At 37.1% G+C, this 14779-nt stretch overlaps 1 protein-coding gene across 2 annotated transcripts in view; it reads left to right on the forward strand.

Moving 5' to 3' along the window:
- LNPEP (leucyl and cystinyl aminopeptidase) overlaps positions 1 to 13938 on the forward strand; it is a 105993-nt gene extending 92055 nt beyond the window's left edge. For both annotated transcript variants that reach the window (XM_025387272.1, XM_025387273.1), the window contains exons 15-18: positions 1270 to 1431; positions 3373 to 3513; positions 4184 to 4265; positions 4896 to 13938. In XM_025387272.1, coding sequence (XP_025243057.1) covers positions 1270 to 1431; positions 3373 to 3513; positions 4184 to 4265; positions 4896 to 5027 — 517 coding nt within the window. In that variant the 3' untranslated portion in view covers positions 5028 to 13938. The remainder of the gene's footprint in view (positions 1 to 1269; positions 1432 to 3372; positions 3514 to 4183; positions 4266 to 4895) is intronic.
- Positions 13939 to 14779: the final 841 nt, after the last annotated feature.

Genomic DNA, 14779 nt, shown 5'->3' on the forward strand with positions numbered 1-14779 from the left:
GTCTTGCTCTGTCACCCAGGCTGGAGTGCAGTAGTACGATCTCAGCTCACTGCAACCTCCACCTCCTGGGTTCCAGTGATTCTCCTGCCCCAGCCTCTGGAGTAGCTGGGATTATAGGCATCTGCCACCACACCTGGCTAATTTTTGTATATTTAGTAGAAATGAGGTTTCACTGTGTTAGCCAGGCTGGTCTCGAACTCCTGACCTCAGAAAATCTGCCCACCTAGGCTTCCCAAAGTGCTGGGATTATAGGCATGAGCAACCACACCTGGCTAAAATTTCTTTCTTTTTAAAGGCTGAATAATTTTCCATTGTATGTATATACCACATTTTGTTTATCCATTCATTCATGGACAGACCTTTGTGTTGCTTGTACCTTTTAGCTATTGTGAATAATAATGCCATGCACATGGGTATGCAAATATCTCCTAGAGACCCTGCTTTCAGTTCTTTTGGGTATATACCCAGAAGTAGTATTGGTGGATCATATGGCAATTCTAGTTTTAATTTTTTGAGGAACTGCCATATTGTTTTCTACAGCAGCTGTACCATTTTATATTTCCAACAACAGTGCACAAGCATTCCAATTTCTCTACATCCTTGCCAGCACTTGCCATTTTCTGGGTTTTTTGATAGCAGCCATTCTAATGGGTGTGAGGTGATAAACAAGTGTCTTAATTTAGAAATAAAACATGGCAGGTAGAGTTAGCAGTTAATAGAAAAGCTGTTGGTGGTAATTGGTTCTCTCCAGCTCCTTACCATACATTTTGGAGAGAAGATTCAAGCATCAGATGAAGAGTTGGGGTGGAGGATTTGGATAACCTTTTGAGGTCTTTCCAAGCTCTGAGATCTTAATAAAGGCAGTAGTCTATGTTTTCTCCCTGTACCCCATTTACTGCTATATTTCTACCATGAAACTTATCACACTGAATTGTAATGCATGTGTTTATTGCTCTATACTTTGGAATAGCCTGTGAGTTCTCAGAAGACAGAGGCTCTCATTCCTCTTCCGCTCCCTAGTGTCCAGCCTGTTGCCTGCCTAGTTCTTTGTGAGTTCTCAGTGAATATTAAATTGAACTGATGTATCCATAGTTGCACTACTAGGGAAATAGCAGTCACTGAATTAAACTTTTTCTCGACCCTAAATTGTGTACTCAAACTTGTTATTATTACCGACCCTCACACCAGAAACTCCACCACAGCCAACTCTTCGCCTTTGTATTCAGAATATTTTCTTGTTATTCTCATGTTTGACCACCTCTCTTACAGCCTGCCTACTGACGTCATGACAACTGTGTTCAAAGTTGGAGCAAAAACTGACAAAGGCTGGTCTTTCCTTTTGGGCAAATACATTTCTATAGGCTCTGAAGCAGAGAAGAACAAAATACTAGAAGCACTTGCCAGCTCAGAGGATGTGCGGAAGCTTTACTGGTATGAAACCACCCGAGGAATATGATATACAGAAACCAAAAGAATACAAACACCGTGCTCCTGGGTAGGAGCTCATTGTTGAGGGGATCTCCTTTCCTCCCTCTGTTACAGGCCAGGCCTAAGTTGGACAGTGTGCTGAGGAGACCACAGGTGCTGGGCTTTATCTTTATGGACAAGCAGAAAATCCTTTGCCCAAAAGGGATTGCAAGATGTCAGGAGTCACAGCCCCCCTCCTACTCCTTGCTCAAAAAGTCTTCCTCCCCTTGGAGTGTTGTCTTGTACCCCACAATTGGTACTCCATATTTTGGGACCAAAGCATTGCTTTGTGCAAGCTGTCATTTTAAAAATGCAGACATTTCAGAAAAAGATAACATATTAAACCTTCTGGGTTCTATGTTCATATGAATTTATTTGTCAGACTTTTCCTTTTTAATAGGTAGTGATGAAGGCCCAGAAGTAGGAGTGTCATATGGATGAAGGTAGGGCAGCAAGTCAGGCCTCCTGACAGAAAAAACAGGCAGTGGTGGGGTCGATGAGCTCTACGTAGCCAAGAGGAATATGGAGGTATCTGGTGTAGCGAAAGAGCACAGATGTTAAAAGTCACACTGAGGATAGAAGGAGGCTTCTGGGTCTCATTACTTCTGTTGTATGATTTTGCTCAGACAAATCTTGATAGTGTCCCAGAGATGTCCTCAGTACCTGTCCAGACGCACTTACCAAAAGATACACTGTAAATAGTCATTTTCTTTAAAGTATTAGCCAACCTCTGACTTAACAAATAGAGAAAAATCATTGTTTTTAAACTGTACTAGTAATACACTAATAATGCCCATGATAAAGTATTCAAACAGTACCTAAGAATATAGAGTAAAATATGAAAGCATTTCTCATGATCCTTCACTTCCATTCTCGTTTTCTCTGTTAACAACAGTGTCAGTCCTGGTCTTTGTATTCATCTGTGGGAATAGATATATGTACAGATGTATGTATGTACATACATATATACCTACATATTTAACCTCATTTTAAAAACCACATTAGTTTTATACCATACTCAGTGTTTTGTGACAGTCTTTTTAGTGAATGATCAGTCTATGAGATTTTCCATGTCACTTCATGAAGCCTGCTTTATAAAAAAAGAAAAAAAAAAAACTAAAGTGTTTTTATGGCTTCATAATATTCTGTAGTATGGCTCTATCATAATTTATTTAACCCATCATGTTCTGTTGTGCTTTTGTTTTTTTCCCTCCTAAAAATACTGCCACAGTCTTGGAGTAGGGGGTGGTTTCTCACTGTAAACAGATAGTATAGCATAGTAGATGAGAACTGCTTTCGTTCAGATATCAGGCTTTGGTATTTATTACTGTGTAACTGTGGGTCAATTAGATAACCTCAGTTTCTTCAACTATAAAATTGAGTTAGGTAGTATTAATAAATACCTGCTTTATAGCATTGTTGTGTCAAGGACTTAGAACATTATTTAGTACATAGTGTCAGTAAATGTTTACTATGAACATTAATAAGAGTATATTCTGAAATGTATCCTAATTTTCAAATAATTCAAATGGCCTAGTTTTTTAAAGAATAGTAGTATAACATACCTGCCCATTCAAATCAAATAAGGTTTTTACCAGAAAAAAATACCCACCTCCAAAATTGTAATAAATTCTACCAGAATTTATTTCCAAAATGTTTTTACTATTTAAAAACTGTTTATTGTCATGTGACAATATAGGTAAATGTCTGTTTCATTGGTGAGTTCTTTCTTGGTTAAAAAAAATGACATTTTCAATCTATAGATCAATCATAGACTAACGCAACAGTTATTTCTTGAGTTGCTACAGAGCTTTAATTAGGAAACCATACTAATTTTAATTTAAGTTCAGTCATCACTTCTTCATGAATAATAATTTTGGAGGCTAAATCTGCTTTGCTCTTCAGGTTAATGAAAAGTAGCCTGAATGGAGATAACATCCGAACACAGAAGCTGTCTTTTATCATTAGAACAGTGGGTCGACATTTTCCTGGACACTTACTGGCATGGGATTTTGTCAAAGAGAACTGGAATAAGCTTGTACAGAAGTAAGTTTCTCAGAGAACTATTAACTTTTAGTATTCTCAAGTTGTGCATTTGAAAAAAGCTCCCAGTGTTGTGTTGGCTCACAGAAGTTAGGATTTTCTGTGAGAGGAAAAATACTTCCATGACAGTTTAATTGAAACATCCGGAAATTTTCACATTTGTTAACATAATTCCATAGCATGAATCATTTAACAGTAACATTCCATCTAAGTTCTAATTAAGGCTAGCCTTGCTTGGCACCAGGTTACTTAGCTCAGTATGGCTACAGACTATTTCACAGCAACCATTTAGCTATGCATATTGAAAAATACCTCTTGAAAAAACGAGATGCATTGCCAAGGCATCAGTTAAGAACTCACATTCAGCTAGATGCAGATGTAGGTTTTTTGCTTCTTTTAAATCCATAACGGCATTTCTGGGTGTAGAGTGTGATCTTTGATGATACTAAGCGGATTAATAATTTGTCTACATGTTCTGAACTCTTCCCTTTTTCTGCCCACCTTTCTTTCCCGCTGGCAATAAGTATGCATAGGGCAACCCCGGTTTCCTCAGCTGTGGTTCCAGAAGGAGGATTCCACTCTGTCTTTGGCATTAAAGACTCCTTTGCACTCAGGAACAATGTTTTACCAGCAGCTGCCAAATTTTTTTGCTCTTGTTTTTGTGTTTCTTCAGGTTCCATCTGGGGTCCTATACCATACAAAGTATTGTTGCTGGATCAACTTACCTGTTTTCAACAAAGGCACATTTATCTGAGGTTGGTTTTATAAAATGCTAATACAGAGACTGGGCAACCCTCCACACACCCCGGGCAGGCTGCTCAGTTTAAGGGAGATGGTGGATTTTTGTGCTAATTCCTGTCTCTTGTCTCTGTCTTCCTTAATCAGTACTAATGATTCAGCATTGTGATTACTTCTAGAGGGTGGCATATATGATAATGATGATTCAGCACTGTGATTACTTCTAGAGGGTGGCATATATGATAATGAGGAAAAATTCTGATTCCATTCTCTTCCCTTGTCTCCCTAATATAAATAATTTAAGGGGTCATAAAATTGTTCGGAAGAATTGCATTCTTAGGGTGAATTCGTAGCACCAAGCCTTTGGACTCTACCTTATTTATTGTTACTTAAACATCTCCTCAGTTCCATTTTAAGTTAGAAAAATGTATCCGTGTGGGAGTAAAAATATTTCCTTTTTAAAATTATTTCAGATATCACCATATTGATTGGGAACTCCATGTAGATACCTTGAATATTAAAGTACTTCTTTCTACTGCTTTCAAGATAGCAGCATAGCCATCACTAAGTTAAAGCTTATTTTAAAAGCTGGAGTTACCTAAGGTTTATTGTCCTTCTTTTGAAATTCTTCTGTGTGGAACTTACAGGTTCAGGCATTCTTTGAAAATCAGTCAGAGGCAACCTTCCGGCTTCGTTGTGTCCAGGAGGCTTTGGAAGTCATTCAGTGGAATATCCAGTGGATGGAGAAGAACCTCAAAAGTCTCACATGGTGGCTGTAGCATGCACAACCGCACCTCATTTTGTCGCCCATTCAGAGAGCTTGTAAGCTTGGGCTCTGCTGCTTTTTCAAAAGCCAAGGTAAAGCCAGGATCGCTGCCAAGTTGTTTGCACTCTTAGGAGTTCTAGTTAGCTCAGGGCCTGACTGTATTTTTCATCCGTCTTTTCTGAAATGTCTTTGGGCAGTATGTAGTTATTTATTATAAAATTATATTCACCTAAATGCCAACCATCTACAAAAACAATGAGTAATTTTTCTACTTTGAAGATACACAAATGGGGAAAAAAAAACCCTGTTTTGGAATTCTGTTCTATTCCTCAGTGTACAGAAAGTTACTGACACAGTAAAACAAGGAAAGTTCTACCCTAAGAGCCACCATCACTGCAGGCTGCTGATTTGTCAGCCATCTGTTACTTCTTATTGATAGATGGTATTGGAATGTGGTACAAAGTTAGCTCTGAAGAATATGATAATGAAGACAATAAAGCATGCACTGTAAGAACTGACCTCAGGTGTGCAAATCTACTTTGATTTGGGGTTTTGATTAATTCTTTATTTTTCTGAAAAAAAGTTTAAATAATGTCTGTAACTATTGTGTTTTTTTTTTCTGCAAAATAGCCAGGTGCTACAGATTTTTTAAATTTTTGTTGTATTGAAAAGCTAAACAAGGCCAAAAGGTTAAATGTTTTGAATATTTAAGACTTTCTTTTTCATCTTTTATAGCGTTACCATAGAAAACTGTTCCAAACTGAGTTAACTTTAATTATAATTATTTCATTCATAAATGGTGATAGTCCCCAAATCTGTACACCTTTATCACTCCCTGCCATAGATATACTTTAGGTTAGTATTTCTACATTCGTGGCAAGCATTTTGCTAACACCAGTGTTTTTCATTGTGACTTTTATCACTATTACTAAGAATGCAATTTAAGTTGCCTTTTGGCATCATAGATCATAGAAACTTTCTCTCTGAATCATACCCATGTGTGAATTTTCATTTTATATGATAGTGTAGCATATTATAAGCATATTTTAAAACAGGGCCTTTGAGAAATTGAAAAAAAAAATTATTTGAAGTTCACCATAGTACCTTAAAGGAACAAAGAGAATGTGGGATAGGAGTAACTTGAATTCGTGTTTAGTATGGTGGGCTTTGAATTTTTTTCACTATCAGAAATCGTGCTTTTGTTTAGTTAAAAATTATAGTTTTTCTTTTTTGTGTGTCCAAACTAGCATAAAAGGAGTGGTCAAAGAAGGAAAGAAAGAAAAATGAGGGAGGATGTCCAAAGCTGTATGGCATTTTACTCTTTCTGAAAGAGAAATACTGTACTTGAATTTTTGAGCTATGCAGACTTATACCTAGATTGTTGTGTTTCTTTGATTCTTAGGAGAAAAGCTGTCTTCCTAATAACTCTTGAGAACTTTATATGTTTGAAAACAGTTTCTATGTACATAAAAAGGGTAGTTACCCATTTGTGAGCACTTAAAACACTCCACAGAGTCAGACAGTGGGAAAGGTCACCTTTTTTTATTCAGCAGGTATAAAGTTAGAATGTATGGAATTGTGAATAAAATTATATTTTATTTTATGAAAATATTTTTATATAATAAAATTTAAAAGGCTGGTAAGCTAAAAAAATAGTCGTCTTTAATCCTAGTGTGTTTTCCCCAATTTAGTCTTTTCTAAACCTTATCTGTTTTAGAGTAGAAAATATTATATCCTGAGAATCACAGAATCATCTAAGTATGTCTTATTCAACTGAGGTGATTGTAAGTCTTTATTCTTGTGCTTTGGTTAAATAAATGATAATTTAGTTGATAGTGAAAGTTAATGTGTTTTTATATTTTTGGAGTGAGGGAAAAATACTAAACTTTTGAGAGTTTTGTTGTTGTTGCTGGTTTTTTACCATGTTGTACTAAATTCCACTTTGATACAAAATTTAAATTTTGTAACTTCTCAAAATCAGTTAAGATTCTTCAGTTTTACCTGTGCTTCTTGACATCGCTCCTGTAATGTATGTTAGTTAACTCTGCATATGGCAAATCTTGTCTTGAATTATGTCATTTCTCTCCCTCTCTCTGTCTCTCTGTCTCTCTCTCTTTCTCTCTCTCTCTGTCTCTCTGTGTGTGTGTGTGTGTGTGTGTGTGTGTGTGGTGTGGGGGGTATTGTTATGAGGAAAACCTTATCAAAACTTGGCCTAAAAAAGAGATAACTCATGATCCATTGCTATCTTTATTACTCAAAGGCTGTTCATTCCCATGATACCAGATTCATAGTAGTTGTAGGTTTTTGTTGTTGTTGCCCTTACCTTAATTACTTATAGTTTTAGTAGGCCTTGCCTCAGTTTTTCCCACAGAATTCCATAATTTTAATGTTGAACTAACCCATCTATCTAGGACTTTTAAAAACTACATCAGGAAGGTGAGGTTAAATGAGAGGTAGAACTTGTGGTGTGATAGGTATAATGGTAGCTTTCAAAGTTTTATCTTCTCAAAACATTGTCTTAGACACTGTATTTTTGAGAACTCAGACTGAAGCACAGAAGTCACAGTATGCTTCTTTTATTTAAGCACACAGATTCATGACACAAGTACTTGTTGAACAAGTGTTCTCATTGCAGAGAGGTCTACTTGAATATAAAAGGGACATCATAGTAGATTATTTTAAAAAAGAGAATTGGAAATCTAGAATTGTGGAAGAAATATTTATGCTTTGGAGATCTAAAAAGTTATGAATGTAGGAATTGGATGAGTCCAGTTTGTTCTGTTAATATAAAATGGTTAGATATACTAAACTGCAAGTAGTATCAGCTTCACCATAAGCTTGGGCCTTCCTCCATCCTGTTTTATTTAAGTCTCTTTAAATGAAATTTTGTTGTCATTGTTTCAGCGTTCATGAACTTTCTTAGTATCACAGGTTCTACTTTAATTTTCTTTGCCATATGTGTTTCCATTTTATGGGACATTAGCCACCATAGGAACAGAAGAGTTGTCAGAAGACCCCTGGGTATAGTGAGCAAATCAAGCTGCATCAGTATTATAGGGTACCAAACAGAATCCTGTCTATCAGGAAATAAGAAATCAATTAAGTGTTGGCTGGACGCGGTGGCTCACGCCTGTAATCCCAGCATTTTGGGATGCCAAGGTGGGAGGACCATTTGAAGCCAGGAGTTCTAGACCAGCCTGGCCAACATGGCAAAACCCCATCTCTACTAAATTATAAAAATTAGTTGGGCGTGGTGGTGCACACCTGTAATCCCAGCTACTTGGTAGGCACGAGAATCACTTGAACCCTGGAGGTGGAGGGTGCAGTGAGCCAGGGTTATGCCGCTGCACTCCAGCCTGGTTGACAGAGTGAGACTGTCTCATTAAAAAAAAAGAGTTAAGTGTTGATTTTGTTGGATTACTGACAGCTTGTTGAGGTGGATTTTAAAAAGAGTCTGTTCAAACCAAAGTAACTGGAACCATAATCTGCCATCAGATTGCTAAACATTCACATAATCCCCATGTTTCACAGGGCTACAGGGAAGGCAAATACATCTCAGGTGAGCCACTTCCAAGGAGAGCAGTTCCTGGGCTGCAAAACTAGATCTGGATTTTGTTACTTGGGCCTCTCTAAAAACCGAGGTCATGGATATGACGTAGCTTTTCTTCTCACCTTTGCCATTGTTACTTTTGTATTTATGGGAATTAAATCTCTTTTTAAAGAGCTTCCTTCCCCCTTTACCCCATTTGTATTTTTTAAAACTAAGGTATATATATTTGCTTGTTTTTGCATTCTTTTATTTTGTGCTCCATTCCCTGCTTTGCCAAGTAAGTACCACATAAAAGTGGAGGTGCAAAAGTATGGTAAATCTCCTCCCTTAACCTTATTGCCTGCGTGGGTGATAGCTAATAGAAAAGTTGATCGATTTTTTTCAGTGGTTTTTTTTGGGAGTATATACTTTTAAAATGTACATATATGTTTTTGATAGTTTTTGCATTATTTCATTTTGTATATTTTTTTCCTAATGAAGAGTGATATATCATCCTATGAAAATTTCATCTACCCTTCCCATGTTACCTATATGGGCAATAGCTACAGACTAGTTATTTGGTTTCCTTCTTTGGAAGAAGGTGGTAATGTTGAGAGGAGAGCAGGGTGTGTTCTTTTAAAAGTGTGTACAGATGTTTTTGCTATTTTGTGTTATTTCATTTTGTATTTCATTCATCCATTTTGTGGACGTGTAGCTAAAACGTGGTGGTCCAAAAGCATGACAGATGTTCCCTTTGCCTTTATCCTTATTGTTCGCATGGACAGTAACAAACAGAGCAGTCCTAGTTGCTGTTGTTTTGATCTAGTCTTGGGGGCTGGGGTTGTATATTCTTTCAAGTGTGTATAAATATTATGCCACCTTTTTATACTTCATTTTATACTTGTTTCCTTGTATGGATGCATATATAATGAAAACTGAGGTTCAGAGTATGACAAATCTCCTCTTTTCCCTTTTCCTTATTGGCTATTTAGGCAGTAGCTAATAGAGTAGTTTGTTTTGTTTTGGGGTGTGGGAGAGAGTGGAGTATGCACTTAATGTATATAAATATACTTGCTACTACATTGTATTACTAATTTAGTTCACACTGTGTCCTCATGGACATGAAAGTACCAATGAAATGTGGAGATCTCGATGTGTAACAGTCTCCCATTCTCCTCATCACTTATTGACTACTGGGAAGCAGCTAACAGAGTAGTTGTCAATGGAGTATTTGAGGTGAACGGGAGCGATGGGGAAGGTAGGACAATGCACTTAATGTATATACTTGTTTTTACTACTACATTGTATTAATTCATCGGGTGCCCAGACTGAATGGTACCTAATGAACCATGGAGTTCCAGAAGTATAACAGTCTCCTCTTTTCCCTTTCCCTTATTGCCTATGTGGGCAATACTTAGAGTAGTTTGGGTTTATTGAAGATTTTTTGCTAGGAGAGAGAAAATGGTTTCAGGGTAAAAGTATATACTTTAAACGTGTATATAAATGTTTTTGCTACTTTTTTGTCACTACCTTTCTTACCTTGTCCTTTACATGGATATGTGAAGAAAATTGAGGTTCAGCCTGTAACAACTCTCCTCTTGTCCCCTTCCCTTAGATTGCCTGTATGGGCAGGTGTCTAAGAGAGTAGTTGATTAGCTTCAGGGATTCTTCTGTGGGTATTGGGGTATATACTTTTGTATATGTATGTACATATTTTTACTTCTTTATTATAGTGTTTCATTGGGTACCCGGTCCTTCACTTGGACGTGTAGGTTCCTAATGAGCTGTGGAGTTATGGATGTATAACAGTCTCTTCTCCCTTAACCCTTTTTATGTATATGGGCAATAATTTTAAAGTAGCTTGGATTTTTTGAGGTTTTGAGGGGCGGGAGGGATCTAAGGGCAGATTATATACTTTTTAAAAATGTATATATACTTTTCATTACTATATTGTATTATTTCATGCTGTACCCAGTCCATTGCTTGGACTTACAGGTACCTAATGAAACGTGGAGGTCCGGATGTATGAAAATCTCCTCTTTTCCCCTTTCCTTATTGCCTCTGTGGGCAATAATTATAGAGTAGTATAGATGGTTTTTCTTTTTTACTCTATCTCCCTATCTCCAGGAGGGTGGGGTGTGCACTTTTAGAAATGTATATAAATGTTCTTGCTTCTTTCTCCTGTTACTTCATTGTGTGCCAAGGCCTTTCCATGGATACTTAGGTACGTAATGAAAATTGAGGTTCATTCTATGAAAAAATCTCCCCTTCTCCCCTTCCCTTATTGCCTGTTTTGGCAATGACTAGTAGAGTAGTTTAATGGATTTATTTTTTTGGTGGGGGGAGGTGGGGGAATTTCTGGGTGTGTCTTTTTTTTTAATGTATATAAAAGTTTGCTAGTTGTTGTTGTTGTTGTTGTTCTTTCACTCTCAACACAGTTTTTTGTTTAGAGTTGTAGGAATCAAATGTAATGAGGGACCCAGACCCAGGAGTGTGGTAAATATTCTTTCCCTTCCTCAGAGCCTGTGTATGCAAGCAAATAGTATATGAGCACTACAGGGCTTGGGTTTTGGTTTTTTGCTTTTGAGGGTGTTAATGAGGAGTAAGATTGTGAGAGGAAAAGGCAAGATATATAATTTTTTAATGTATATAAATGTTTTGCCCCTTTTTGGTGTTAACTTCATTTTGAATCTGGTCCTTTGTATGACCACTTAGGTACTTAATAGTAATAAAGTTGAGATTAACTCTATGAAAAATATCCCATACTCCCCATCCCTCATTGCCTAGGGGGCAATGGTAGAATAGATGTTTGGTTTCTTTTGGGGGGTGTCTGGGGTGTGTGTGTGTGTGTGTGTGTGTGTGTGTATACACACACAAGAACACACGTATTTATATACTATACACACACATTTTAATGTATATAAATATCTGCTACATTCTGTGTTATATAATGTGGTACCCAGTCCTCTGCTGGGACATGTATGTATATAATGAAACATGGAGGTCCAGATGTATGATAACTCTCCTCTGTTTCCCTTCCCTCATTGCCTGCAGGGGCAATAGTTTCATATCGTGGGTTTTTTATTGTTTAATTTTTTTTGTGGGGAGGGGTTCTTTGGGTGGGTAATAGGGGAAAGGACAGTGTCTATACTTTTTAAAGATGTATATAAATGTTTTCATGTTATTGGTTTTGTACCTAGTCCTTTGCATGGATATATAGGTACCTAATGAAAATCGAGGATCAGTGTATGACAAATCTCCCATCCTCCCCTTTCCTTATTGCCTGTGTCGGCAATAGCAAGTAGAATAGTTGTGTGTTGTTTACTTACTTGTCTGTTTTGGAGAGATTTCTATTTTTGGTAGGGGAATATTCTTAATAAGTATAAATATGTTTTCATATCTTTATTTCATTTTGTAGTCTTTTGCATGGCTATGTAGGGACCTAATGAAGTTAAGTTTCATAATATGACACCTCACTTCTTCTTTTCCTACATATGTGGTTATTTTATTTCATTCTCTAGGATCTATTCCATTAAGGATACAAGTATATAGATGCACATACATCGTTTGCTTCTTTTTTCCCCCATTATTTTCCTTTAGCACTAAGTCCCTTGCAAGGGATCTGACTGTACCTAACAAAAATAAAGACCTACTAAATCCCTGCCATCTGACTGGAAGGTGTAGCAGTGTAGTGATGTAACTAATGGCAACAAGTGTGCAGCAGATAAAACAGGCTCGGCTATGGTTGAGTTGTGAAAGCTAATTAGATCCAGCATTTCTTATGTTGATTCAAATTGAATGAGATAGTGAAAAGGGACCTGTGCTTTTGTAAATTCTAGAAAGGCAAGAGGACAGTATTGAATAAAGGTGTGTTTAAACTTCATTGCTCGTATATCTTTTAGTAACTGGTAAACCGGCGAAGCTGATAAGCCAATAAGAATGCTGTCTAGAACTCACTTGCAAACCCTTAAGAGTAGCTTCTTTTTGAGGCCTGGACTTCTAGTTCATCTATAGAAGTCTATTATGATTCCATCAATTGCATAGCTTGTGTACCTGGTAGAAATTGTTTGTTGGAGTGACCCTTTTGAGTTATTGACATGGCTCCGATGAATAGAACATGAGCCCCAAAACTAAATCCAAAAGGAATTTTCTATCTTTCGTCCCCCACATGTGGCAAGACAAGTTAGCCCTTTCCTACCCAGAGTTCTTTTGTGTGACTGCATCTTTCTCCTCTGTTCTCCATTGTGTGCTTTCCTTTTTGTCTTTAGTGCCTACACTGTTAGGTGTTTTCTTCACTGGCATTCACAAATTTAAGCCATTGCTGCCTCATTAGCCTTGTATTTTGTGTGCATATCATGTATCCAGAACTGTATGTTCACTTTAAGCATTCTTACATCACACTGTCTCTTCATCTACCATATGGTAAATGTTAAAACTCCACATTTGTCTGCATCAGAGAAAATGCATGTGCACACATCCTCCCTCCCTCCCTCTCTGCTCTCTTCCCTTCCTTCAAGTCTCTTAGCATTGTTTGTTTTCCCATTTCTGATACTACTACTCCATGCTGAAGATTTGCCATATTACAATTTTGGAAATATTGAATGATAGAACTCCTAGAAAATTTTCAAAGAAATGTTATATACCGTCTATCAAACTCTCAGGTTCTAGTGTTGAAAAAGCCTACACTTTGCTATTACTTATACCTGCTGCCATAGAAAAAACTAAGTTTATTCATGACACATTTAAATTTGATCATAAATAAAAGAAAAAAGGGCACCTTTTTCGGAGTTAGTCATGGTAGTCATTAGTGATATTTCTGAACAGTTCTTAACTTAAAATACTTCAAAGGAAGTAAAGGTCATGGCTTAGCTGAAGGAAATGCTCCAGAAATTGGACTTTATAAACCATCAGTACAATAATATGCTGTGTATGTTATGAGAATTATGGCATAATTGGAGCATTTGCATTATCAACAAACTCAGATTGAGACAAAACTTAGTCTTACAGCTGTCCTGATTAAAGCCAAGTGTTCCATGTTGCTGTGAAGAATAGCCTCTTTCAAATACTTTGGAAAGTAGTCACTTGGAAACTTGTAAAGGTATTACATTTTTATATTTAAACACCTATAGAGATCTTCAATTCCTTGAGTCTGAGCTTGTGGGTGGAATTCTAAATTTGTATCATAATCTGTCTTTTGTGAAAGATTTTGAAAATATGTACATATAATATTGTATATGCAAATTGTGTTGTTTCACTTGTAAAGGGAAAAGGCTTATTTTTCTTTATATTTCTGATAACTTGTTTTGCATATGACCAGCACTGACTGAAAGGCATGTGTAACTGCAAACACTGTTGCTTTTTTTGTGAAATGAAAATAAAAGTATTTAAATACAAATATTGTGTGGACTCTTTGGATTAACGTATATATAAAGTGGTATTTCTTCTTAGGTTATGACCTCTACCAGGGCAGCTCCTGTACTCATTGTCTTTTGTGGTTAGTTTTTTTATTTCACCAGTATCCAGTATCTTTATTGCATATACCTCAGTTGACATTTGACATTTGGAGGTGGCTAATTCTTTGTTGTGGGGGCTATTCTGTGAATCATAGGACATTTAGCAGCATCCCTCCCATGCCAATTGCAACTAGTTGCCAATAGCAACTCTTGTCCTCAGTTGTGACAACTAAAACCTCTCCTCTAGACATTGCCAAATGTCCCCTGAGGTGAGGGTTAAAACTTTGAGTGGATGCATAGGGCGGAGAACTAAGTAACAGTCACGGGAGCTCCATCAGGACCATTATTTACTGTTTGGACTAAAGCAGTTCTTGTAAACACTCAGGTCACCTAAGTAGCCAGCTGATGCAGTAGTCATACAGTACCTAAATCAGTGTGAGAAATGTCATACATGTCATATGCCAGTGAAACCAAGGAACACTGTCTTACTTTGAAGGTGAGACACTGGATGTTACCAGGGAAATATCCCTTGTGTTGATTCACATATAAGTAGGAGTATGAGTGCACCTTTTCAGAGGCACACTGCCACGGTTACATTCCTGGTCAGGTCTACAAAAGGAGCTTCTTGGTTCTGTCTGCATGAGTATCCTTGAGGGAGAATTGAGAATTTCTTAGGCTTCCAGATATATGAACTAGAATAAGAGATCTTTGAGAAAAATAAAATGAAGACATAAACAGCCACTAAACCCATAGGGCAGCCCATGTTCAATCCTGCATGTAGGA

The sequence above is a fragment of the Theropithecus gelada genome, chromosome 6 (assembly GCF_003255815.1).
Source record: "Theropithecus gelada isolate Dixy chromosome 6, Tgel_1.0, whole genome shotgun sequence".
In the NCBI taxonomy this organism is placed as follows: domain Eukaryota; kingdom Metazoa; phylum Chordata; class Mammalia; order Primates; family Cercopithecidae; genus Theropithecus; species Theropithecus gelada.